We start from the raw sequence: 27500 nt of genomic DNA on the forward strand, positions 1-27500 counted from the left end.
CAGTAAATTATGCATAATTACATGCAACTAACCCTCAACCAAACCCTAATCCTACCCTAACCCTATAGTAAGCACATGTAGTTGTTTAATATTACTGAGTACTTAAATATATAATTACACTGTAACAATGACACCTTTTTGCATGTAATTATGCATAATTTACTGTTATTACTACGGTAAGTACATGTAACATATGTAACAAGGACACTGTAAAATAAAGTGTTACCGGTGGTTGTTTATAAGGCATCATGCATGTATTATAATAATGCAGGTAACGCTTTAGTTTAGGCTCCATTTCTCAATATTAACAAGTTGCATATTACTAGGATATTAGCTGTTTATTGGTATTTCTAAAGCACATATTAATGCCTTATTCTGCATGACCGTATTCTACATTCCTTAATCCTAAACTTACCAAAGTCCCTTTACACACACACATTTTTCGTTCTTCAAAATAATGTGCACTGATCAGTCACTCACAAAAACGCAGCGCTAAACACCAGAAGAAGTAACAATTGGAGTAAGATGTGGGAAAGCCCAACGAACGTAGTTGTGTAGCACCTCCGGCTCTGCATGTCCTTCCAACAGGCATATGGACACACACACACACACACACACACACACACACACACACCCAGAAGCTACAGCAAGTCCTGAGTGTGTCTTGTGCTTATAGCAGGGGTCAGTTTGCTCTTGGTGAATGTGAAACTGGAGTCTGAAGTTCCTGGAGATATGTCTGCCCTCTTCCCTTCGGTCTCACTGAGGGACTGTCCTCTACAGACGCTTGAGCTCCTCTAGTCCTGTTCTCCTGAGACAGAGAGACCTCATTCCTGCTTTCATGGATTTGATATTCAGTAGATGGCCATGGTTATGTAGGAGGTGGACAACATTAAAACTGTAAATAAAACAGTTGGTGAAGAAGTGAGGATGTGTAAGATATTAAGGGCCAGATTTACTAACAGCTTGCACCAGCACAAACCCTCTTTTGGTGTTACATTTACATTTAGTCATTTAGCAGACGCTTTTATCCAAAGCGACTTACATTTGAGGATTAAACCAAGCGAGTCATCATGGAGAGGCAAAAACAACGCAAGAAGTGCTCAGAATACCAAGTACAAACATTGCTCAGAGTAGCATAAACCAGACAAGCGAAGATTTCAAGAAAGATTTTTTTTTGTTTTTTTTCCTATGTTAAGTGCTCACGGAAGAGATGAGTTTTCAGTTGTCTTTTGAATGCTGTCAGGGATTCTGCATTCCGGACGAGGGTGGGGAGATCATTCCACCAGCATGGAACCGTGAATGAGAATGTCTTGGACAGTGATTTTGTGCCTCGCTGTGATGGCACCACGAGCCGTCGCTCCTTGGCCGATCGTAGGCTTCTGGTAGGGATGTAGACCCGTAGGAGCGAGTGAAAGTAGGAGGGAGCTGAGCCGGTGGACAATCTGTAAGCAAGAGTCAGCGCCTTGAACTTGATTCGAGCAGCGAGTGGTAGCCAATGCAGGGAGATGAACAGCGGAGTGACATGGGCTCTTTTGGGCTCGTTGAAGACAAGATGAGCAGCAGCATTCTGGATCATTTGTAAGGGTTTAGTTGCACATGATGGAAGACCAGCTAGAAGAGCATTGCAGTAATCAAGCCTAAAAATAACCAGGGCCTGGACAAGAAGTTGTGTTGCATGCTCAGTTAGGAAAGGCCTGATCTTCCTGATGTTGTGCATTGCAAACCTGCATGATCGAGCTGTCTTTGAAATGTGGTCTGTGAAGGTTAGCTGGTCATCAAAGATTACTCCAAGATTTCTGACTGACCTTGATGGGGTGATTGAGGATGAGTCTAGCTGGATAGTGAAGTCGTGCTGTAGAGACGGATTGGCAGGGAGGACGAGAAGCTCAGTCTTTGCCAGATTGAGCTGCAGGTGATGTTCCTTCATCCATGCCGAGATGTCCGCCAGACAGCTAGAGATACGTGCAGCTACTGTGGGATCGTCTGGTTGAAATGAGAGGTAGAGCTGGGTGTCATCAGCATAGCAGTGGTAAGAGAAACCATGTGCCTGTATGATGGGTCCCAGTGATGTGGTGTAAATGGAGAAGAGGAGGGGTCCAAGGACTGACCCCTGGGGAACCCCTGTGGTCAGTCGATGTGCTTTGGATATCTCGCCTCTCCATGCGACCCTGAATGACCTACCTGTGAGATAGGACTCAAACCAGTGGAGGGAAGTTCCAGTGATGCCCAGTGATGAGAGGGTGGACAGAAGGATCTGATGATTCACAGTGTCAAAGGCAGCAGACAGGTCTAGGAGAATGAGAACTGATGATTTGGAAGCAGCTTTAGCGATCCGCAGGGCTTCTGTGACTGAAAGTAATGCGGTCTCGGTCGAATGCCCTTTCTTGAAGCCAGATTGGTTAACATCCAGCTGGTTGTTCAGAGACAGGAAAGATGATAATTGGTTGAAAGCAACTCGTTCAAGTGTTTTTGCAATGAATGGTAGGAGAGAGACAGGTCTGTAATTCTCTAGAAGTGATGTGTTTAATGTTGGTTTTTTAAGCAGTGGGGTTACCCGAGCCTGCTTAAATGCTGTTGGAAAAATGCCAGTAAGGAGGGATGTGTTGATGATGTGTGTGAGTGCTGGTAGAAGTGTGGGAGAAGTGGCTTGTAGAAGATGTGAGGGGATGGGGTCAAGAGGGCAGGTGGTAGGATGACTGGAGAGGAGAAGTTTAGATACTTCTTCCTCGGTTAGTGGAGAGAAGGAGGAGAGAAGGTTATTGGCTGAGGGAGAGGTTGACCTAGGTTCCTGTGTGTGTGGAGGAGAGAACTGACTGCTAATGGTTGTTGTTTTGTTAGTGAAGAAGTTAGCAAAATCATCAGCAGTTAGCGAGGAGGAGGGTGGTGGTGGAGGTGGACAGAGGAGAGAGTTGAATGTCTTGAAAAGTGTTCGTGTGTTAGAGGCGGTGTTGATCTTGTTGTGGAAAAATGAAGATTTTGCGGCGTAAACATCAGCAGAAAAGGAAGAGAGCAGAGATTGGTACGTACTCAGGTCAGATGTATCTTTTGATTTGCGCCATTTTATCTCCATTGCCCTGAGTTTAGTCCGGTGTTCACGAAGAACCTCAGATAACCAGGGGTTAGAGGGGGTAGCGCGTGCTGGCCTGGAGGAGAGAGGGCAGATAGTGTCTAAAGAAGAAGTTAAAGTGGAGCATAAAGTATCCGTTGCGGTATTCACATCTAGAGATGAGAATTGTGAGGGTGAGGGAAGAGAAGATGACACTGCAGAGGAAAGACGGGAGGGAGAAAGTGAGCGCAGGTTTCGTCTGAAGGTAACTGGTAGGGGAGTTGGTGGAGTGTGGATAGTGAGTTGTAGATTGAAAGTAATGAGGAAATGATCTGAAACATGGAGAGGTTTCACCAAAATGTTGTCAGTGATGCAGTTGCGTGTGTAGACCAGGTCCAGTTGGTTGCCTGACTTGTGAGTACCTGTGGTGATGAGCCGTTTGAGATCGAATGAGGCTAGGAGTGAGATGAAATCTGTAGCATACGGCTTCTCTAGATGGATGTTGAAATCGCCAAAGACTACAAGTGGAGTGCCGTCCTCAGGGAAAGAGGACAGCAGCACATCCAGCTCCTCAACAAAGCTTCCCAGTTGACCTGGGGGCGATAAATGACTACAATCTGCATCTTAAAGGGAGTTGTAAGTGTAATAGCATGATATTCAAATGAGTTGTTATTGCATAGAGAAGAGATAGTTGAGTATTTCCAATTGTTAGAAATTAGAATACCAGTCCCCCCACCCCTACCAGACTGGCGAGGGGTGTGGGAGAAAGAGAAGTTGTTAGAGAGAGCAGCAGGGGTTGCTGAGTCTTCTGGACGGATCCAGGTCTCAGTCAAGCCCAAGATATTAAGAGTTGAAAGAGATGCAAAGGCAGGAATGAAGTCAGCTTTATTGACTGCTGACTGACAATTCCATAGACCCATAGAAAGAGAGAGAGGTGTGTGTGTGGATGAGAGAACGGGACGCAGATTAGCAGTATTGCGCTGACTTCTGTGCGTGATGAGAGTGCGTTGTCGAGAGACAACCGGAACGTATTGAAAGCACATGTTGATTAAGGGAAATGGAGTACAAGTAGGAAAGGAAAGGGAGAAGAAGATACTTAAGTGCTTAGCTGGTGTCGTTGCTCGGTGGAGTCGCACAGGTAGAGTCGATGGTCTTTACCCGAGTCGGTCTTCACACGAGAAGGCTGAAACGCTTCCGCTGCCTCTTCCGCAACAGCGCGCACACTACATAGACTACATAGATGCGCTCAAATTACTGAGTGAGGACAGCTGTCTCGGACCAGCAATTAAAACAGCAACCTCGAATAATCCGAAAATGTCAGAGATCGAAACTAGCTGTTGGCCAGTGACTACTTAAAATACAGATTTGTGAGAAGGTAAACAATTAAAATAACCACAGAATCGAAAATAGCCCTAGCTTGAGATAAATACTAAACTGAAACAACAGGAGAACTGGATATTAAGAAAAAATCTACTTGCGCGCTCTTGTCGACTCCACAGACTTGACCGCTGTCCTGGCCTTGTCCTGAATCTCCACGAGTTTATATCTGTTTACAGTGGCTGTCTCAGACCAGCAATTAACACAGCACCCTCGAATAATCCGAAAAATACTGCGTTAAAAAACTGTAATACTGTGTTAAAACTGTACTACTGTGTTAAAAAATACTGTCGGGATGAGGGTTGGGTATCATTTGAATTTTTACGATTCTTATCGATTCCTAATTTCGATTCCAATAAAAAAAAATAAAAAAAAAGATAGATAGATAGATAGGTATCATTCACATTTAGTCTTATTGCAAAACATTTAATTGTAGCTGAATATCATGAACTGAAATCAACAGTCTAAAGAACACTTACTCGAGGAATGCTTGCCTGTGGTTTAAAAATACCATAGAAAAACAACTAGCCTAACTAATATAAATTTCAAGCATTATTAAAGACAAGTAAACACTCAGTGATTAAAAAAGGACAAATAAAAAATTAGCAATCGCAAAAAAAAGATACAACTGAACAAAGATACGATTGAAATTAGGTATTCTGGTACAGAAACTAATCAAATGTAAAATAACACTGCACTTTATAAATAAAACATACATTACAAATATAGTTACAAGAGTTATTTAGTCAAGAATTGACTAAATAACAAAAAGCATTGACTAAATGACAATTAAAGAGCATTTCAATATGGCTTTAAACCTTTGAAGCGTGAGACGACTCCTGCGCTGTCAGAGCCGCACACACGTGTAAGTCACACACACAACTTTCCACTACCATCGGCGCTTTTATGGGATTGTGGTCTAATCCTAATTTGCCCTTTTTAGTAAATCAGTCCCTATTTAGTCAAGAATGAGTGAATTTTCTCTTTGTCTTTTGTTGTTTGATTAGTGTTATTATAGAGACGGCAGCAGGAATATTAGGCTGCTGTCACTTTAAGAGCTGCGCGGATCCAATATACTGTTACACGTGTGTGCGGCTCTGACAGCGCAGGAGTCGTCTCACGCTTCAAAGGTTTAAAGTCATATTGAAATGCTCTCAAAGGAATCGATAAGAGGAATCGAAACTTAAACTTTATAAAAAGTATCCAATTCCTGACCTCAAGTATTCGATTCCCAAACCTAGTCAGGATTTTCTAAAAACACGCAGTGAGCAATGAAAAGGCGTTGCCAGTTATTTTTGCGGCTGAATTTACACAATATTTATGGGAGGAGATCATTTCAATGAATCATGCAATGTGATTTACTAAGGTCTGCGCTATTTGCACTATTATTTAACAGCCAAAAAAAGCATGTCTTGCCGCAAATTGCACCTGTGATATTAGTAGACGTGATTATCATTGGCTCAGCTTGTTTGCGACCATACGCAAATTTGCTGTGCTCTTGTTTAGCTGCATCTGTTCTTTAATGTCTTTAATTGTCAGTAAGTCACACACAACTTTCCACTACCATCTACGCTTTTATGGGATTGTGGTCTAATCCTAATTTGCCCTGTTTAGTAAATCAGTCCCTAAATCTTGTTTGCAGATTATTTTTAATTAAAGTTTTCATATTATACTGTTTTAAAGCTCCTAATTTGATTTTTTACAATAGATTACATGGATCCAAGGTCAAAAACACTTTAATTTTCTCATAATATACATTACAGCATCAGCTCTTTTCCTTACAGTGTCTGAAACGTCTCGATCAAGGATTCAGTCTCTCTAAACCCCGCCTTTCCGAAAGCCAAATCTGCTCTGATTGGTCAGATGACCCAGTCTGTTGTGATTGGTCTACTCTGCTCTGATTGGTCAGATGACCAAGTCTGCTGTGATTGGTCTACTCTGCTCTGATTGGTCAGATGACCCAGTCTGCTGTGATTGGTCTACTCTGCTCTGATTGGTCAGATGACCCAGTCTGTTGTGATTGGTCTACTCTGCTCTGATTGGTCAGATGACCCAGTCTGTTGTGATTGATCTACTCTGCTCTGATTGGTCAGATGACCCAGTCTGTTGTGATTGGTCGACTCTGCTCTGATTGGTCAGATGACCCAGTCTGTTGTGATTGGTCGACTCTGCTCTGATTGGTCAGATGACCCAGTCTGTTGTGATTTGTCTACTCTGCTCTGATTGGTCAGATGACCCAGTCTGCTGTGATTGGTCTACTCTGCTCTGATTGGTCAAATGACCCAGTCTGCTGTGATTGGTCTACTCTGCTCTGATTGGTCAGATGACCGAGTCTGCTGTGATTGGTCTACTCTGCTCTGATTGGTCAGATGACCGAGTCTGTTGTGATTGGTCGACTCTGCTCTGATTGGTCAGATGACCCAGTCTGCTGTGATTGGTCTACTCTGCTCTGATTGGTAAGATGACCCAGTCTGTTGTGATTGGTCTTCTCTGCTCTGATTGGTCAGATGACCGAGTCTGCTGTGATTGGTCTACTCTGCTCTGATTGGTCAGATGACCGAGTCTGTTGTGATTGGTCGACTCTGCTCTGATTGGTCAGATGACCCAGTCTGCTGTGATTGGTCTACTCTGCTCTGATTGGTAAGATGACCCAGTCTGTTGTGATTGGTCTTCTCTGCTCTGATTGGTCAGATGACCCAGTCTGTTGTGATTTGTCTACTCTGCTCTGATTGGTCAGATGACCCAGTCTGTTGTGATTGGTCGACTCTGCTCTGATTGGTCAGATGACCCAGTCTGTTGTGATTGGTCGACTCTGCTCTGATTGGTCAGATGACCCAGTCTGCTGTGATTGGTCGACTCTACTCTGATTGGTCAGATGACCCCGTCTGTTGTGATTGGTCTACTCTACTCTGATTGGTTAGATGACCCAGTCTGTTGTGATTGGTTGACTCTGCTCTGATTGGTCAGATGACCCAGTATGTTGTGATTGGTCGACTCTGCTCTGATTGGTCTGATGACCCAGTCTGTTGTGATTGGTCGACTCTGCTCTGATTGGTCAGATGACCCAGTCTGTTGTGATTGGTCGACCACTTCCAGCGCGTGTCTGAAATGAAACTCCTATTACTATACCTGAAATTCATTGTCATACAAACAGTAACTATGGCGTCGGTTTTACCGTATCAGTTAGAGTACCAGTCCTCATCCTTTTGTAAGTGTATTTGCTTTGTCAGCAGAAAACAGCGTCTCCTCAACACGAACAACACGAAGCAAACTCTTCCAGTCTCAGATAAACGACAGTGTTTGAGGGCGGAGCTAAGAGACGCTGTTCATTATTGAAATCTGTTACAAACCTACGTAGACTGGAATCATTGACGAGAATCGGTTTCTTTTAGGAGACAATAACTCCATCTATCTGCACTTTGATCTTTGAATCTTTGCAGACCTTTCACATTCACTAACAGATCTATTTCACACTGCATGAAAGGTAATATCCGAAAAAGCACAATAGGACCACTTTAAGTTTATCTTTTCTACACCATCTGATTTGTTAGATTTGTGCTGAAAGAAAGAAAAAGCAATTTGCCAATGGGGTAGGAAAATAAACCCAAGACATTCTGGAATCATTTTTATTGTGTATTTGAATTCTACAGCTGAATATAGTTTAGAATCAAAACCTCCATGATATATTAAAGCCGAGCTGATATCAGACGCGAGCTGCACAATCAGTGCCATTAACATAAAGTAACCCCCCCCCCCCCCCTCACTGAATCATATTAGGCAAATAAGATCACTCACCCAAGTGTAAAGCACTCGCTCGGGTCTTAATTACCAGAGTAAGACTACGGCTGTGTCCCGATGGGCACGCTATCTTTCAAAATAGTATGCAAGATTACAATTAGTGCATCCCATTTCAAAGTGTGTTAAAACACGATGCTTTTCACATAGTTTCAAAGCCGCTTTACAGAAAATGCATGTTTATACATTACAACATAGAGTAATCTGTTATCAGAGGTGACTGTGCAAGTTATGTATTTCAGAAATGTACATATAAAAATCACACAGTTAGCTAATGATGCATTAATTTAAACAATGTTTTAATTTAAGTCAGAAATAATGAGCTCATTGAAGTAATGAATATGTTGGATGAAATTCAATTTCTCGTGGACTTTTAAAGTCTATCCATGTATACAGTACTTTTTTTAGTACTAATATTACCCACAATCCCACATCTGAGTTTGTGATTGTTTGTGATTTTATCAAATGTAGACAAACAGATTTTTTTTTTTTTTTACTAAAAGCTATTTTTAAACTTCATAAAAATATCAGCTATTTTATTTATGTTGAAAAAGGACACAAGTGCTGTTGCTTATTATGCTATTGTTAAATGTTTAATTAATCTTATTCCAGATAAGTTAATGTGACAATGTTGATAGCACTAATTACACTCAAAAAATCATTAAAATTATAATCATCATCAATATTAAATTATAATTATATCCAAGTTGTCTATTTTCTACATCACAGCTAAAGTGGACCAAAATGAGATGCAAGTAAATTAACTCAGTGTCTACATGTGACGTTTGTTTGGGTTTCAATCACATGAATTTGGGAACGCATATAATGTCTAATGCGATTTGTGTTTCATAGCAAAGTGTAGCACTGTTATCATTTACATGCGTGGAGCGTCTCAAACTCCATCTCTGCATGTACTTTTTTTGTTGCTTATAACGTCCATTGGGAATGCAACGTCCGTCATTTCACCAGATTTATAACATAATCATTTATAAACATACGCCAACACAAGAGAAAACATCAATGTTTCTAAATATGCCAACTGTTGTTCATCGTGATAGTTTTTGATGTTTACATGTTCTTGCTCAAGCTCTATTGTAAAGAAGTGGCCATATATTAAATATTCAGTGGACATTTAAATGAAACGTTGTTTATCCAATATTAAAAAAAGATTTGATCATGTCGTAGTGTAACAACAACTAACACCAGGCCGTTGGCGCCCTCTGCAGGCATTTAATGTAATATGTATTGTTGATTATGTTTATATTATGTATTACATATGTATTTTAACTGTTTTAACTGAGTACTTGCTTTTGATACTTCATTTGAACCAATTATTATTGCTTCATTGTTATTATAACTATGTATTTTAAGTAATTTTAATGGTTATTGTCTATTTTTATTACCACAAAAAAATATTTGATTAATCGTCAAAATAATCAACTCGATTACCAAGATAATTGTTATTGACAGCCCTATTATGAATGAAACTTGACAACAACAGATCCTATATCAATGAATATCCTAACAAACTAAAATAGCCTTAAAATAGGCTAGTATTGAGTTTGTCTACTGATGCGCCTAAATTGAATAAATATGTTGTTTAAGTGAACACTTTAAGTTTAATGTACAATGATCATAATGCAAGGCAAACACATTGCATGTGTAGTAGAAAAATGCAAATTGTGGGGGAAAAAAACGTAACTCTTTCCCCGCCAGTCTGTTTTTTTTTTAAGTTGCCACTCTTTTTTAACAAAACTATTGTGTTATATGAATATCTGAACATGCAATATATAAAAAGAAAGAACAGACCCTCTTCCATAAAAAAGTCTAATTATAGTTTCATGCATTCTTGTTTATCAACACTTGAATGTGGGTTAGTTTCATAAATAGCAACATTTTGAGCAAAAAGCTGAGAAAATCAAGTTTTGTCAAAGACGTTGTCCAAATCTGATTCAGAACGATGATCAAAACACAGATGGAGTAGATCGAGTCCGTCAACACCTCAAAGCTTCAGTCCTGTAGCTCGTCCTGGGTGGACAGGCAGATTTTATATATTTGCTGTTTAATATTTGATGATTGCGTTATTGTACATGTGTGTCAGCAATGCTTCTATCGCTTGTTTCTTCTACTTCTTTGCTTGTTTTGGATCCAGAGATTCTGTTCTATTTCAGCGGATGTGTAACAGCGCCCCCTACTGTATAACAGTGCAAACATAGATTGCCGGGAAAAACTCAACAATGAAAGAGAATAAAAGAGATAAATGTAATTTTAGTTTTGTCAGTGCTTGTCTGTTATTCGTCCTCATTAGGCTCTCTGAGGAGCTAGAAGTGTTATAATGCTCTACAATCCTTGCATTAATATTCATGTTGCTGTGAGTGTTTACTGTATATCTGGTTACTTAACAGAGATTACTTTCCATCAAGCCGAACTTAATCTACAACTGAGAGGTTGTGCTCATACTGGAGGAAGACAACACTTTATATGCTGACTGCCAACATTATCCTTCATTGATCTAGTCAATGATGTTTTTGTTTCTTTTTCATTTCAAAGAGCACTGCAGTAATAATGAAAATGTTATTACAATAGTAATATTCATATATTCATATTCTATATTAATTTTAGCCATAGTAATATAGGAGCACAAAATGTTGGGCCAAATTGTGCAGCCCTACAAACAAGCACAACAAACCGGTTGTGTGTGTGTATTTATATATATATATAAACAGTACACAGAAGTCACGGTTCGGTTCATACCTCGGTTCAGACATCACGGTTCGGTACGAGTTCGGTGCAATTGAGTGAAAAGCAAAACAAAAATGCAGAAGGCAATTATTTTTATTTTATTATTTTTTACACCCAGTTCTTGCGTCTAAATTCGTTGCTTACATTAACAAAATGAGCCAACAATTGCAGACATAAGCCCTTTAAATAAAAATAAATGGCCATTTTTTATAAAAGGTTCACAAAACTAAATAAAAATGTTTAGAAAATATGTAAGATAACTTTAATTTAGCTGTAGGTTACGTTCTCATATCCATTTTTTTTCTAATGTCACAAGGAATAATCTGGTTTACTGCTTTACACGATTCTTTAGTAGTGTGGTTTGGGTGTCCTAAAGTGTTAGTAGAGTACTAAAGTACTAAAATAAACTTTCACGAGTGTACCTTACTTCTGACCGCTGATTCCTGATGGTTTAGAGGACAATTACACCGGGTCGCACACTGTTGTTTCAAAGAATAGTACACCGGCGAGCGCAAAGTATTTAAGCCTTTAAGCCTTGGTTTTACTCGACGCGTCCGCACGAGCACGAGTCTGTTGTTTACAACGAGCGAGTGTGTCAGACTCGGCTTGCGATTCATTTCGCTTGGCTTCCGCCCTGGCTCAGTGATATTAATCATACCTACGTGTTGAGCATTGCTCCTGTCCTGTGTGCGCAAGTCGCAGTCCTACTGGCGAAGGACGCGATTTAGCTTCTTCCTCCAGCCGATATGAAGACCGGTTTCTATAAACCCGTATTTCATTGTCCCCTAGAGTGGTGGGTCATGGCCATCTTGGACCTGTGTCAATTGAAACAGGCCCTTTTTTGAAAGCCTTTGTTCAAGTTGCTAACACAGATGCATTTCCAATGCTCCGTCCCCAAAGTTGGCCTGCAGCGTTTGACCTGAAGGACAGTACTTAAGATCTCGATCCCTCTGCTGCACAGACCATTCTGTGTTCTTGCGTTCAAAGGTGTGAAATATCAGTACAAGGTCCTACCCTTGGAGTGCTCCATAGCCAGTTGGGTCTTCAGGTCAACTGGGAGAGAGTAATCTCGCCCATGGGCTGAGTATCTCTTTTTCAGTTTGGAGATGGACTCGGCCCAACACGTCTCTTCAAGAAAAGAGTGTGTTCAGCTGGTGCTATATAGAAGTGAGAAAGGGTCCCAATGAAAGAACTTTCAGAGGCTCCTGGGGCATATGGCAGACGCAGCCACTTGGCTTCCTCCATGTGTAGACTGCTTCAGCACTAGTTTCATGATCGAGTCCCGAGGTGACCGTGGCAGAGCGGCACGCCCTGTGTGACAACAGATCACCCAGGCCTGCCGCCAAACCCTCAGCCCGTGATCAGACCTTTCATTTCAGAATGTTTGAATCCGTGTGCTAACACACTATCACTGTAAAACTGCTTTGAATCAAACAAATCTGTATGGTAAAAAAGCTCTACATAAATGAAGGTGACTTGACCATGATATATTCTAAACAGCATACAATAATTACACCACCATTTACTTGCCATAAAAAAACTGGTATTGTTATTATTATTATTTATTTCTACTCTTCAATATGTGAATTATTCCATCAGAAAATTAACACTTTTAGCATTGTCAGACTTTAAAACAACTGAGCTGTGCACTTGTTGATATTTGTGTTTTGAAAAAGTTTTTGATTGATTTGACTCCTAATCAATTTACTGCATTGAAAATTGTCTTTTTAATTGGCCTAGTAAAATTCATTTCGGCCTACCAAAATCTGAAGAGTGCGTGCCCGAAGGACTACCAACAATTTTGAAATTTTGCGAGCCCTGCCTTAGCTGCCCCACCGTCGAGGGTAGTGAGGGGGTAGTAGGCAACAAGCCCGTTTCGGGCATTTAAAGTCCACGGCCGTCCAAGACCAGGTCGCCACCTCATGCACTTCCGGGAAGAAAGGTACTGGGGCGGGGCACAGAGAACCAGCACAAGTTTTATTACCTGTTTAATAATGATTAATCTATATTTAATTTATTGGGTTCCTTTTAGAAACTCTTTTCATCGAGACATCACTAGCTATATTAATATCAGTGATACTGGCCTTCATTCATAAAAAGATGCTATTAGCAATTATTTAAAATATACTGTCTTTATGTTGTTTTTACATTACAGTGGAAATCCGGTCTCACATAATTTCAATTTTATTTACACACAAAACATTATTGGTGAACATTTTTGACTTTATAAAATGATTCTCTCAAGTCTTGGCAATCAGCCCCTATTAAACAATAAAAAAGTAAGACATCTTTTTGCTATACATTGTTTAGTAGCCTACTTTTATTTTTGGCATAATGTATCATTATAATCAACTTAATTATTTCCTTTATTTTGTATCACCATAGTCCCTATATGTATGTAAATTAGGGCTGGGCGATATGGTCAAAAAATCACATCCCGGTATTTTTTGGTTAAATGGCGATATACGATATATATCACTTTTTTTTCTACGTTTTTCTACTTGGATAAAGAAAATCTGTATTTATTTAAAAAAAATTATTTCACATCCTGCTCAATGATATCCAAACAATGTTGATATTGAAGGATATGGAAACAAATATAGTGAATGTAATGTAGGCTATGCAATATATTATGTGCAAAAAGGTGGTTAAAATCACATTACATTGTAACATTACAAACTAAAAACAAATATAATTCTTTTGTTTTTAAAATGACTAAAGGCTAAACTAAAAATGAAAATAAAAACAAAAGCACAAACTAACTATATTAGCCAGCATTTGATTACCTCATTATAATGGTCACTTTCATAAAAATATACTTGTAGGTTTAAAATTCCACATATGGCATATTTATATATATATTGTCTCCAACAACAAATATTTTAGCAATAGCCTATGTATATTTTAGTCAGAATTATTGCGTACTTTCACTGCAGGAGCTTACACTTCGTCCTCCTCTATTTTTCAGATGTGCTCGTATCAAACTACTGTATCGATATAAACGGTATTGCCTCATTCCATATTGTGGGGATAAAAAATATCGATATATTGTACAAACTCGATATACCGCCCAGCCCTAATGTAAATGCAGGAAATGGGATTCAAATCGGAAAAAAATTCCCCCATTTTGTGTCCCCCCACTTCTCAAACCAAAGTTACACCCTTGGAGGTCAGGACTCTGTGCAGGCCAGTCAAGTTCCTCCACACCAAACTCACGCATCCATGTCTTTATGGATCTGCTTTGTGCACTGGTGCGCAGTCATGTTGGAACAGGAACATCCCCAAACTGTTCCCACAAAGTTTAGAGCATGAAATTGTCCAAAATATTGTGACAATTGTTCGATTGACAGTTGTTTCATTCCTCTGAAGTCCATTTATAATTTTAGTAAAGGTTGCTGTCATTATCCCACTAATATAATAACCATCTTCTGCTGCTGATGTTTCAGAATAAACATTTCTTTATTTCCTATGTCTAAATACTTGATTGTGATAAGGAATGAGTGCGGACATTAAAATATTGTTACTTTTTTTAGAATTTGTCTCTTTGTGAAAGTTCTGTTGTTGTTTAATTTCATACTCCTACTGTTACTGTTTATTTGTTAATAAAACAAGAACACATTTGCATTTGAACACATCCTTATCATTCGTTTGCTTATGTCCACACCCCGTTTAGACGTATCGGAAAAACATTTCCATCTCTGATATGAAACAGAAGGATAAACAGTGAGTGTTATTGTTCTAGTCATATTTTAGTCATAGTTTTGGAAAGAGGCCCACCTGACTGTTGTGGTGGAAATTTTAAACTATTTATTAAACTAACCATCTTTCTAACATCTAACCTTATTTAAAGACTAAAGTCCCTAGTATAGCCTATTGGCTATGTTGTATCCCCAGAATATCAGCAGTGAACTCCGTCTCCGATCGGCGCACAGGGATAAAAATAAATAAATAACGCACATCGGCAAACCTGACCGTACCTGACTAGGCTACTGTAGCCTAAAAAATTATCATTTCATTGTGAATTTTGTTTAAAAGTAGATATTTAAAGCTTTCTATTTATTTCTCATGTATGTGAGGCAAGTAGGCCTAGCTTATACGACGTGTTTCGGTTAATTTATGAGAGGAGTTCCAGTTCACGCGCAAGAGATCGCACCCGCGCTTCCACGTCCTCCTGATTATATGTCTGCTACATTTGCTTCTTATTTATTAATTCCAGGCAATTAGTTAATGAAACAGTGATTAAAATTAAGATACAATGTATACAAAATGAAATTTAATTTAAAGAAAGGGTTTCTACAAAACAAAACTTAATAAAGTGGTCAAAATCATGTCTGACCCATCTTATGATCCTATCTTATTCATGCTGTTCACTTTTCATATAATCGACATAGATTAAATAAAAATAACATTATATTATTTAAACATAAATATGGAATATATTTTTTGTAATCAAGACATGTTGGAAAAGGTGTTCATCTTTCATTTCCAATGTGAACATAATAATGTATTCTCCTGAAAATGATGAATTCAATGCGAATGTATCTGAGAATATTCTTAAATAAGGAAAATCTATTCAGTCATTGGTTCATGCCAAATTACTGCTTGATGAAGATTTCAAGCAGTATTTTTTTGGGGTGGGGGGGTTGTGTGTATTTAAAGCGGTTTACCGCGGGAATATCTTGCATTTCAACCGCGGTTAGAAAAAATCCATACCGCCCCAGCCCTACACACAGAGTGACTTTTTATTGCATGTGGAAAGAAGGATGCTAAAGTTTGAGCTGACTCACAGATGTACTCTTATACAACAACTGTTCCTCTTCTCAACATGGACTACATGTCCCGGGTTTATGTACATTTTAGGGTTGCTGATGTCACTAACCCGGGAGGAATGTTGTGTAGTCCCTATCAGCCGTTTGTTGTAGTCCTTTTCTTTTAAAGCAAATATCTCCCTTTACTTTGAACTTTGAGCATTGCAACTTTTTCATCTCCGACAGCTCAAGAAGTTCAGAGTAAGGTCTCATCTTCTGCTCCGCTTCTACATGGCCATCGTTGAAAGCATCCTCACCACTTCCATCACAGTCTGGTTTGGCAGTCTTGACTCACTTTCCCGGAAGAAATTACAGCGTATCATCAACAGAGCATCGAAAGTCATTGGTTCACCCCTACCATCCCTTGAATCACTCTACCACAAACGGACACTACGCAGAGCCCACAAGATAATTTCTGATACCTCGCACCCTGCTCACTACGCCTTCCAGTTACTGCCCTCTGGGAGGCGTTATAGGACAATCGCCTCTAGAACAACTCGCTTCAAAAATAGTTTTATTCCAAAAGCAATACACCTTTTGAACTCTGAACGCTGAGGACTGTGGATTAAGCATGACCCCTTATGTACTATGTATTAATGTGTTTGTCTGTATGTATATGTATGTTACTTTATATGTTTAATGTTTACTGTTTAATGTAATGCTGGAACCTGTACCAAAGAGCTGTACTGAAAACAAATTCCACCAGCCTGGCTGTGTGGTCATTAAAAAAAAAAAAAAAAAAAAAAAAAAAAAAAAACACTTTGCAGATGTTGTTTATGCTCAAACAGCAACAGTACACACCAGTTAAAGTTAGAAAAGTGAAATCGTGTTTTACCACCCCTTTAATACGAATGCATTTTATAATTTAACAGCGGCAATGATGGCTACATTCGTATAGTGTTTGTGTGTGTATCGACTGTTACAAATAAAGCCACAATAAGCTCATATAGCGAATTTGTCAATCATCTTGATGGATGACGCAGGGGAAACACTGACCAATAAGAGGACAGTTGTACTTTTGTGACTTTTGTGGACACATGTTGATACGCTTTGAAAGGTTGCCTTGTGAAAGCAAACCGTACCAAGAAGAATCTGCAACATTGTAACAAATTAAGTCCCTGTTTCGGAGTAAAACAAACGATCTATATCTACCATCCCTTTTCCCCTTCCTCTTCATCCTCTGCCTATTTATCCCTAACTTTCTTCAATAAATAATCCTCTAACATTCATGTTTGTGGCGTGGTCCTTGCTCGTGAATTTCTATAAATATCCAAACAGAAGCTCAGCTCAAGTGTCACAAACCCAGTCGACAGTGGTTTCTTAAAGCAGTGAGTCAATGTTCTTCACCTCAGTTTTGCTTTCATGGCTGTCAGGGAAAATAGAGTCATTCACACATGTTCAGGAGGAGCAGTGGAGCTCACAGCTTGTCAGAACGCCGTGTTTGTTCACTGATGTGTAAGTGTGCTGGACGTGAAGCATGGCCTCTGTCACACTGCCCTTTCCAGAGCTGTCAACCCCCCTTCAGCCTCTCGTGCAAGCATATGTGTGTGTGATGCATTTGTTTACACCCTGAGCTCCCAGCAAAACAGCCTATTTATGTTTGTTTAAAAGATTAGTTTACTTCAGAATTCAAATTTCCTGATAATTTACTCACCCCCATTTTACTCCATATAATGGATTTCAACGGGGTCCGACGTATTGAAGGTTCAAATTGCAGTTTCAGTGCAAGGGTCTTATCTAGCCCAACCATCGGTCATTTTCTTTAAAAAAATAAACATTTATATACTTTTTAACCACAGATGATCGTCTTGCATAGTTTAGTGATGCGCCACGCATTATGTAATCACGTTGAAAGGTCACGCTTGACATAGGTGAAAGTACAGACCTACTGTTTACAAAGTGCAAATACTATTTGAAACGATATTTACAAAATTAAATAAAAGGTAAAACAACAATGTCGGACAATTTTGAAGTTGGAGGAGAAAATGAGATGGAGTTTCTGAACCAGAACACGCGTGACCTTTCAACGTGATTATGTAATGCGTGAAGTCGTGGACGTGAAAGACAAGCATTTGTGGTTAAAACGTATATAAAATGTTGTTGTTGTTGTTTTTTTCAGAAAATGGCCGATGGTTTGTCTAGATAAGACTCTTATTCCTCGGCTGGGATCGTGTCGAGACTTTGAAGCTGCACTGAAACTCGCATTTGGACCTGCAATTTGGGATTTGGACTCCATTGAAGTCACTATATGGAGAAAAATCCTGCAATGTTTTCCTCAAAAACCTTAATTTCTTTTCGGCTGAAGATAGAAAGACATGAACATGAACTTATCAAATAAGATCAAATTATCAGGAATTTTTAATTCTGAACTAATCCTTTAAGTGTTGGCACAACTACCTATTTTGCCCTGTTAAATCTACAAAAATCTAAACCAAGCAAATGTTAAATCAGTGCTCTTTTGTCACCAAACCTCAGCTCACCATCTCATATGACACTGTATGTGGAAGTAGTGTGAAGGATGACTTCGCTTTAAATGCACGAGTCGTCTTTGGGATGCTTTCTCCTCATTGCATCATGTGTTCGTCCTTGTTTAGCATGCAACATGGCTTCCTTCACTTAAACGCCTTAGCCAGACTGTGAGGGGAAAAAACTTGTGCAATATAGCTTCTTATCGTTTTAATTAGGAAAACCGCTGGGCCGTAGCGCTTCTGCGGTGACTTCAGACTGATGCCACACATTTGTGTGTGTGTGTGTGTGTGTGTGTGTGTGTGTGTGTGTGTGTGTGTGTGTGTGTGTGTGTGTGTGTGTGTGTGTGTGTGTGTGTGTGTGTGTGTGTGTGTGTGTGTGGTTAACCCTATGTTAAGGGGACAAAATATGGTCACCATGAGGGAAAACATCTAATAAAATAAATGCAGCCGTTCATATTAGTGTTCACACAATTACTCGTTTTAACTAGTCGACCTGAAAAGTTGTAGTCATGTAGTTGGCGGGTCATTGCTTACCTGATGTCATTGACTCACAGCATCTAAGTCTTTGCTGTCTAATTAGTGTACTGCTATTGAATTATTTAAATTCCGTACTGTTGCGGAAATACTACAGAAATGTTGTTTATTGTTTACCTTTTAGGACAAAAATAATTTTTCATGGAAGAGGTAGCTCTCAGCTGTTGTTGTTTAATCATATTGCAGCTGGTTATATACAGTGATATTCATATCCACAACATGCTCACCTTCTTTTGCTTTTAATCGTAGAAGAAAACCCCTGACATGAGGATTTAAGACTTTCTGTGACATTTGACCCCTCCCCAGGGACATTACGGGCTCTTAAAGCGGATGAAACGTCTACAGTTTATCAGTCCTCATGTCAAACATGTTCCTGCTTCATTTCCATGAGAAGGAAGCTACGCTGCCGTGACCAAATTACACCTTGCGTTTGCGGATAGGGTTATTTTAAAGAGGCGAGTGTAAATAGACACTTACTGCTGTTAACACCCAGACATTTTCCCCACTCACACACTCTCTCTCTCTCTCTCCGTCTCCTTCCTCCCACCCGCTTCTCCTTCACCTCACCCCATCCTATCACTGTGGAGCAGTGGTCTGTGAAGAAATTCCCAATATCTAAATTTACACACTGTATCAATCTTGTTTAATAGACTGGAAAGCTTATTGCTCCAGTGCTGGGCGGCGAGAGAGGGCAGCGCTGATAAATTGCACCGTCCCTGCGACAGCCGCCCATGATGTATAATGAAATATTTATGATTTATCCCAGCTAATAAACTGAAATGAAGAGCCTGATGTATGGGAACAGATGGGCCCTCTATTGATGCCGTGTTCCTCGCTGGAGATGGAGAGAGAGAGAGAGAGAGAGAGAGAGAGAGAGAGAGAGAGAGAGAGAGGGATGGGTGGGGGAGAGAGTCCAAGAGGAAAAAAGTTGTACGTTTTAGAGCTTTATTGAAAATTAAAGAGAAAGCGGTTATTTAATATGTGCACTTAGTATACAAAAATCTTCGTTTATGTTGCGCCGTCTGATATGGCAAACATATTGGACTAATTCTGACGCCTTTCATGCGAAAGGTTTCAGTTGCCACTGTAGAAATGCGCTATGCACATCAGCCATGATTCACTTATTTTTTTATAACAGTGAACAGGGGCTTTTTGCCACACCTGCTAATGGCCGGTGAGTTAAGAAAATTTGCCATCCAAAAATATTTTTTTACCAGTCATAACACAAAACCTAGCAGATATGACGCCAAAATTTTAGATACCAGTGAAAATTCACATTCCTCTATTCCAATTTGATACCACATCAGCTAAAACGTATAGCCTTGCTAATATAAATTTAATAGCTACATTTTTAAAGAGAAGTATACAGTAAGTAATAAAATAACAACAAACAATCAAATTAAAAGCAAACGCACAAATACAATACAATACAATACAATACACACAAATTAAATAAACAGTGCTCCTCAGGCAGGTCTAGTAGTTATCAGGTACTGAAATGTAATAAAGTATGCTAATTAAATAAATAAAACTGCATCGTCTTTATATCCTTTTTAAAGTTTAAGAGCAGTGAGTGTTTTTTCTTTGTTCTTTGTTTGGTTAACATTAAAAACGCAGACAGTAGCAGGATTATTATGATGTTGTCACTTTAAGACCGAATGCACGCACGGATCATGCCTTTTGTGTTTGTGTTTACTTAAGATTTTATAGATTTTTTACTAGGATACTCGCCGAGACAGGCGTGTTTTTTTTTTTTTTTTTACATAGTTTTGATTGAATTTGTACATTGTAGCACTGGAAGGAATGAAAGAGAGCTCAACTTCGGATGTTAAACGCGTGAGTAACAAATTATTTTTCGCGTGTTCCAGCGCTTGAATATTTACATTGGAAAGGCTGAAATGTATGTGATGATGAAGCACTGACCCGTCACCTTCGTTAGAATTAAAAAAATTGTTTCTGACCAACTAGCGACTGACAGCGTTTTTTTACGCGATTTTTACTCACATTTGGCGCTTGGCGAGTGTTAATTTTAGACCCTGACAGTGAAGTATTTCCGAGTTAAATTAATATTCAGTTGGCCATGTGATCTGAACATAAAAAAAAGTGACCCGCTCCATGTAAAGGTCCAGACACACCAAAACGACATCAGCAATGACGAAAGTCGCACTTAAATTCGTAAACTAGCACGTAAATTCGGCACCTGTGTGAAGAAATAACAAACCAGCAGGTGGCAGTAGATTCTATTCGTCAATCAAACTCACCAATCTCACTCGTGGTTTGAAAATGTTCATCATTTCTCTTGTTCTTCTTGTGCACTCTCTCACTCCGCCCTTCAACATGCTCAATTGTCCGAAAAGTGACTAGTGCCGAAAGTGCGCTGCTAAAACAAAGCCGAGAGACACTCAGCGGCTGACCATTGTGTCACAGCCTTTACATTCAAAGTGAGATTTAAACTCCCACTGTCTATTTTGGCACCTCAGTTTAATGAGTTGAAGCAAGTATGAATGAAACTAGACATTTCTGGATAAATGTGAGTGGTAATTGCCTGTGCAAAACTCACCACTGCAATGTTAGGGTATTGTTACTCTCAGCCTCAGATGTCACGCCCACGCCCACACACATTTCTGGAAACACTTCAGGAGTTTCAAAGTTGTGATCTGATTGGTTGAATTCTACAGGATGTCCGGGAGACGTGTGTGTCGCGTTCTTTATCGGTCCGCCTGGAAGCAGAGCCGCTGTGATGGCAAACCCCCTCATGGAAAAAGAAAGATGTTAATGTTTACAACTGTGACAATGAGCTAATCAGGATAAACTACACGCTGGATTTTCAAAAGTATGTGAAGTTCGCGGCTCCATTGTTGCTGTAAACTTGCATAACGTTCTTGAATGAATAATTTATTAGATGTACGCCGGTCTGTTATTGTAGGGACATTATATTGTCACATCCTGAACATGAGGCGGAACGAAACAAACTGTGATTGGTGGCGTTACATGTCAGTCACCCTCTTGGGTCCTTGGCCTAAAAGAAAAGCTGCGATAGAGTCCAGACCTTCTGCCGTCAGTCTGAAGCTCTGGCTACGCAAGACTAGGGTATTGTGGTGTTGACAAGGTGGTTTATAGGGGGTTCTGGAGGGTTTCTAAGTGGGAACTTACTGGAACAGGGTCAAAAGTCAGTGTTTTCTAAATTTGAACCTTTAAAGGGTTAGTTGACCAGAAAATTAAAGTTCTGTCAGTAATTACTCACCCTCACGTCGTTCCAACCTCGTAAGACTTTTGTTCATCTTCTAAACACAAATGAAGATATTTTTATATTTGTTATTTTTGTTTTTTGCGCAAACAAATCACTCGCGTCGCTTCATAACATTGAGGTTAAACCACTGGAGTCACATGGATTACTTTAAATTATGTCTTTACCTTTCTGGGGCTCGAAGGTGCACTCTTAACCCGAATTAGTTGACTTTACTCGCAAATCGCGTGGAAACCCGTTGCCCTATACCACTTTAGTTTTTACACAAGCTGAAACTAAACATGTTGAGTTGTATTAACATATAATATTATGTAGGTGCAGTAGACAAAACAAGTTTACATTAGTACTGTAAATCATTAGTTCACATTCTAAAACTTTTTGAGTTTAGGTGTACTATTAAGTACCCAGCATGCATTGCAACATGAAGCTTTTCATTTTCCATGGCTTTTAATCCCTATTGATACCAACATCAATGTGCAGTCATCACTGGATCACTTTACTATAGCTTTTTAGCTATTACAATAGTGCCTTTTTAGACACACAGGTAAAGCAGCCAGATAATAACTAATTTTCAAATGTCAAGGGCAAGAGCCCAACTAAAGCAAAGACTTATCACCATTATGGTGAATATTTTTAAATTAAATTAAACAATAATTCATCAACATCTAAACCTCTGTTAATTCTCTATGCCGTCTGTTGCCGAAGCCTGTGCTCGTCCAGCCAGGTGTAGAGGCCCTTGGAAGCACGTTAGACGCGGGTCTTTTCACGTGACCAGGCAGGTTTTTGAATACCAGTGGTTTCTGCCTTTTGAAGTGTGATGTGGTGTTTGAACCCCTCCCCTTCCTTATGAAGCTAAACATACCAAGTAATCTCTGCTAAACTTGATTAGTGCAATGAATCTTTCAGCTAAATAGTACAAACAACTAAAGTGTTTAGTAATGATAGCAGGTTTTTACAAAACATAAAAGAATAAGTAATGGAAGCATTGTGGCGATAACGGATGGAAGCTAATTAGGTGCCGTCCATGTGAACGTGATTCCCATCTCACTCATCAAATGTCTTCTCTTTCTCTGTCACAGCTTATGTCCAGTTGCCCCTGCCAACTTAACCTCCCCTTACTCACACACACACACACACACACACACACTATAACCCATGACATATCGTCCTTAACCTCCAGACAGCTCACACACATGCTCTCTCGTTTCTCAACTCCCCTTCGCCACAGCTGGGTCTTAGCACTCAATAATGATCCACGCTGGACATCCAACACCTTTGCGCAATGTTCTTTCCTCCTTCCTTTCACACTCAGTCACTCGCCTGCTATGACCTATTTCCCGTCGTCTTCACGGTCCTGCCCCAGCTGAGCCCAACACTCGTGGAGAAGAGTCTCTTTGTCTCCGCTCTGCTAAAGAGATTGGAAGACTGCCTGGCTAGTGATGGCTTGTACTTTTCAGACTCAGATTGAAATCTTTGGCCTCTCATCAAGGTGTGTTAAAGTGGAGTATAACACCTTGTCGTAACCAGGCATGTCATGTTGAAGCAGAAAAGCTGAAGTTTTTTCTCTCTCTCTCTGATGTTAATCTGAGATTGTCCTAACCAGCAACAACTGCGACAAGCAATGCACACTTGGTTTAATTTACCGTGAGAGAAATATGTCTACTTCCTTACTATATAGTATGCAAAAAGAAGTATGGCAAATTAGTCTGAATATGGAGTTTTCATAAAACAAATAAAAATTGGTAATATAAAAACCCAGATGGTCTACTAGTTCAGCCGAGATTGTGTAGTGTGCATCAGATCTCTAATAAGTCTACGTGAGAGGAGTCGACGTCTTTGGCTCCGTCCCAAATGGCACACTCAGGACTTCCTCAGAGTCCACACTTTGGTGACGTGTCATGTAGTGAGACCTACAGTATAGGGCCCTTGGCGCGAGTCCACGAGGGCGCATTGAGAGGTATTTTTGGGACAGACTCGATCGAGCCTTATTTCTCTCCATACGGAGCCGAATAAACTGAAAGTTCATCTCATCAGTCCCTTTATTAGATCAAAATCACAAATATCATATAGAAATATTATACTATTTAGCATCGATCGAGAACAGGATTTCTTTTCTTTTCCCAAATCTTATCTCCATGTCAACTTCACTGCCTGCTTTTACAGTTATATATTTTGATATTGTGTATGCCACCTGGGAATTAAACAATAGATACATGCTTATGTATTACATGATGTATTGTACATAATAATGCATAATGTTCCATTTGAACTAAGATTACAATTTTAACACATAATGAAGATGTGCGTGAGTTTCAGATGAATTTACAGGTTTAAATATTCATACTACGTTTACATATGACTCAGTAAAGCCCTGACATTCGGTTCTATTTATTTAATGAAACATAATGCGATCATACTATTCAGCGCGCTATGATTAGCCTATGTTTGAGACATCAACCACTGGTCGATGAACATAATGTTTGTATAAACTGTAGGTAATAACTGGTAAAATGTACACCTAGGTCATAAAAACTGTAATGATACTTACACTTAAATATTTTCTTCTCAGCCATGTTAACAATTGTCCATGAGCGAAATCTCCTCCCATCCGTTGTCTGATTGGCCTTTCGCAAGGATTCCTGGGTAGTTAAAGTGTGTGTAGCCTGCATCCATGCTTCAAGGGCACACAGGGGGCGCTGCTGAGCACACTTCAGAGCGTTAACATGATGAATGGGACGGCCTATGCACCCGTAGACTCGTAGTCCACGAGACCGAAAGTCCACATGAAGTGCGCCATTTGGGACAGGGCCTTTGGATACAGCTTTCTCTTTACAGATCTTTGGGGTGAACGTGATTTCACCAAGTACAACATGTTCCTGGATCAAAATGTTGATCAGTCAATCGATAAGAATCGGAATCGATAAGCAGAATCGTAATTGGAATCGTTAAAATTCAAACGAATGGTAATTCCTCCCCTCCCCTCTCTCTCTCTTACAGTCCATACTTGTCGACATAATGCCGCTTTGACTGTCGGGCAGAAGTCTCAGAGCTGGCTTTTTCAAAAGTGCGCATCGAGGGTGCATATCGTCTGCAAACCTAAAATGACAAACGTGACACTTTACGGTCTTGTGGACTTAACGGACCATTGTCCAGTGTGTCATTTGGGTAGCTGTACATTAAACATCAAATATGTTTTAATTGTGTGTGTGTGTGTGTGTGTGTGTGTGTGTGTGTGTGTGTGTGTGTGTGTGTGTGTGTGTGTGTGTGTGTGTGTGTGTGTGTGTGTGTGTGTGTGTGTGTGTGTGTGTGTGTGTGTGTGTGTGTGTGTGTGTGTGTGTGTGTGTGTCTTATAGGGTGGTAATTAAGCAGTCTCCAGCTGAGCGGCTCTGTGCAATTGGTTTTTAAGATTGCAAGCAGAAGATCTTGAGCCTGACTACAGGCTATTATTAAAGCTCAGAAGAGGACAACTTACAGCAGCCACACACAAACACACACACACACACACACACACAAACCTTATATTCTTATTTCTGCCCTGTTTTTCATTGCTTGAGCCCCATATAGGGATGAGCGATATGGACTTTAAACTATATCACAATATTTTCTGGTATTTATTGTGATGACTATATAAATATAGTACCATTCACCACTGGCTACAACTGAGAGCCTCAGAAACACAAACATTGATCTAAAGCAAAACGTATCCATCATCAAATAGGCTCCTATAATATACCAATTACATAAAATAATAAAATAAAACAGTAAAAACACCAGCCCTTGCAGAAATGGAAAAGCTGCAGATATATATACGTTTCTTCTGTAAAAGTGCAGCTAATGTTTAAATAGTGCAACTGTACTGAAAAACATCACACAATAATAATCCCACACAGTAATTATTCAAATCAATTACAAACTAACAATAATACTGATAAGATAATAATACTATTACTAATAACAATATAAACAGCACTAAGGATTGATGAGCTGCTGGGTTCATGAATATTAATTACGTCTGCGTTTGCGCATTCGTTTCTGCTTGTTCATAAAGACTGAATAATTCCAAACGATAAACTCCGATAAACGATAAACTCAGATAAACGATAAACTCCGATAAACGATAAACTCCGATAAACGATAAACTCTGATAAACGATAAACTCCGATAAACGATAAACTCCGATAAACGATAAACTCTGATAAACGATAAACTCCGATAAACGATAAACTCAGATAAACGATAAACTCCGATAAACGATAAACTCCGATAAACGATAAACTCTGATAAACGATAAACTCCGATAAACGATAAACTCCGATAAACGATAAACTCAGATAAACGATAAACTCCGATAAACGATAAACTCCGATAAACGATAAACTCCGATAAACGATAAACTCCGATAAACGATAAACTCCGATAAACGATAAACTATGATAAACGATAAACTCAGATAAACGATAAACTCCACCTCAGCAAATAGGTCCCAAATAGAAATACGTCATCAAATAGGCTTTTTATCGTTATTATCAGGGGAAGACTAATTCTTATCGTGAGGAGAATCTTTACCGGTATATCGCAAACGATACTATATCGCCCATCCATACCCCCACATGGACTGTTCATTGATTAATAGAGGCGTAGACCTCCTTTAAACCGTGTAGAGGCCGGTGTAACTCGGTTTCTTTGTCGCTATTGGCATTTGGCTTGCTTAGTTGGGTACATTTAATTTTATATTTAACAATATTATTGCAATATTATTTTCCTGATGTCTCTGTAAAGCTGCTTTGAAACAATCTGTATTGTAAAAAGCGCTATATAAATAAAGGTGACTTGACTTGGTTTCTCCTTCAGGTGACACTGCGCTCTACAGAGACGGCGTGTACTGGATCTTGGGCCGCACTTCAGTGGACATCATCAAGAGCGGAGGATACAAGATCAGTGCACTAGACGTGGAGAGACATCTGCGAGCCCACCCGGATATCACAGGTACACACACACACACACACACACACTCATGTAAATACACATGCACATATGAACAGGGCAATAAATATGCATCTTTTCCTCAGATGTGGCTGTGATTGGGGCTCCAGACGCTGTGTGGGGTCAGAAGGTCACCGCAGTCGTGCAGCTGAGGAACGGGAAGACCATGAGTCTGGCGATGCTGAAGGCCTGGGCCAGGTAACACAACGTCAGAGTTTTGACCATCAGCATTAGAGATATTAAAGGGATAGTTCACCCAGAAATTTAAATTCTGTCAGTAATTACTCTCCCTCATGTTGTTCCAACCCCGTAAGACCTTCGTTCATCTTCGAACATGAATTATGATATTTTTGATTAAATCTGAGAGCTGGATCACTCCTCCATAGGCTTCTAAGGGATTGAAACTTGTTCCCCGAAAAGTTATTAAAGACATCGTTAAAATAGTCCAAGTGACTACAGTGGCTCAATCTTAAGTTTATCAAGCGACTAGAATACTTTTT

At 39.6% G+C, this 27500-nt stretch overlaps 1 protein-coding gene across 3 annotated transcripts in view; it reads left to right on the forward strand.

Moving 5' to 3' along the window:
• The window catches only part of acsf3 (acyl-CoA synthetase family member 3), a 71811-nt gene that overhangs the window by 38226 nt on the left and 6085 nt on the right, over nt 1–27500 (forward strand). For all 3 annotated transcript variants that reach the window (XM_077201541.1, XM_077201543.1, XM_077201542.1), the window contains 2 exons: nt 26869–27003; nt 27087–27198. In XM_077201541.1, the coding sequence (XP_077057656.1) occupies nt 26869–27003; nt 27087–27198 (247 nt within the window). The remainder of the gene's footprint in view (nt 1–26868; nt 27004–27086; nt 27199–27500) is intronic.

Source organism: Siphateles boraxobius, unplaced genomic scaffold, assembly GCF_051911475.1.
Source record: "Siphateles boraxobius isolate OS27281-9 unplaced genomic scaffold, OSU_SipBor_1 48, whole genome shotgun sequence".
Taxonomy (NCBI): domain Eukaryota; kingdom Metazoa; phylum Chordata; class Actinopteri; order Cypriniformes; family Leuciscidae; genus Siphateles; species Siphateles boraxobius.